General features: G+C 40.5%; 1 protein-coding gene across 1 annotated transcript; it reads right to left on the reverse strand.

The window, feature by feature from the left end:
• Positions 1–29: 29 nt before the first annotated feature.
• Positions 30–647, reverse strand: Tsp_15414 (conserved hypothetical protein; the record flags this gene model as incomplete). Its single annotated transcript, XM_003371072.1, has 2 exons — positions 528–647; positions 30–393 (listed from the first exon to the last, which is right to left on the reverse strand). Coding segments are annotated over exons 1-2 (484 nt in total), but the record flags the coding sequence as incomplete, so codon positions are not given.
• Between the last annotated feature and the right edge of the window lie 167 nt (positions 648–814).

Consider the following 814-nt stretch of genomic DNA (forward strand, 5'->3'; position numbering starts at 1 on the left):
AGTTTTGCAATAGCGCTGATAGGTGGGACTATTGATGGCGTTGATGCAAGCATGTTGGCTACCACCGGAACCGCCTCCTACACCGCCGCCCATTGGTGCCGACGGTCCATTGTCGACGAAATTGTTATCACGTAAAAATTTCTGCACATCACCATAATTTTCTGATGCTCTGAAACTGTAATCGACAGTGTAACAGGCAACCGTCTGCGTGCCCGGAGCTAAACACTGTTCGGCATATTGAGATTTGCATTTTTCCTTGCATCCACGGCAGAAAAGACCACCTCCACCTCTGGCGCAACACTGACAACCTTTGATGCTTGAATAAAAACTATCCGAATCTTGCGGTGAGTTGGGACTTGATTTCAAGTTCAAGTAAACTTGAAATTTTCCTTTCTTGAATAAAGAATTATTAATGAAATAACAATTTACAAGAAGAAGAAAAAAAATGTCGACGTAAAGATGCCATATAAATATGAAAAGTCTTACTCCAATTTTGGACCTTGCTTTTTCAAACCCGGAATTCATACCCGTTTGATTTTCTGGGTTTGACCATTTTCTTTGCAGTTTCTTTCTTTTAGATGGGAAGGACGCACAGTTCGATATGAAGCGTATGAGGGTACCGTGGGTGTAAATTTCGGCGGCAACATTTGTGCTTGAACATTTGCTCACTGCCGCCCAATTCATGGGTAAAAACTTGTGCTCAGACGACAAATCTCTTTCCACTTTTGCAGTCGACTGTCATAAATCACAATAGCGGCTATAATCACAAAAAAACAATAATCACAAAGTAACAGAAAAAACAATATTTAAATTT

The sequence above is a fragment of the Trichinella spiralis genome (genome assembly GCF_000181795.1).
Source record: "Trichinella spiralis strain ISS 195 chromosome Unknown Scfld60, whole genome shotgun sequence".
Taxonomy (NCBI): Eukaryota; Metazoa; Nematoda; class Enoplea; order Trichinellida; family Trichinellidae; genus Trichinella; species Trichinella spiralis.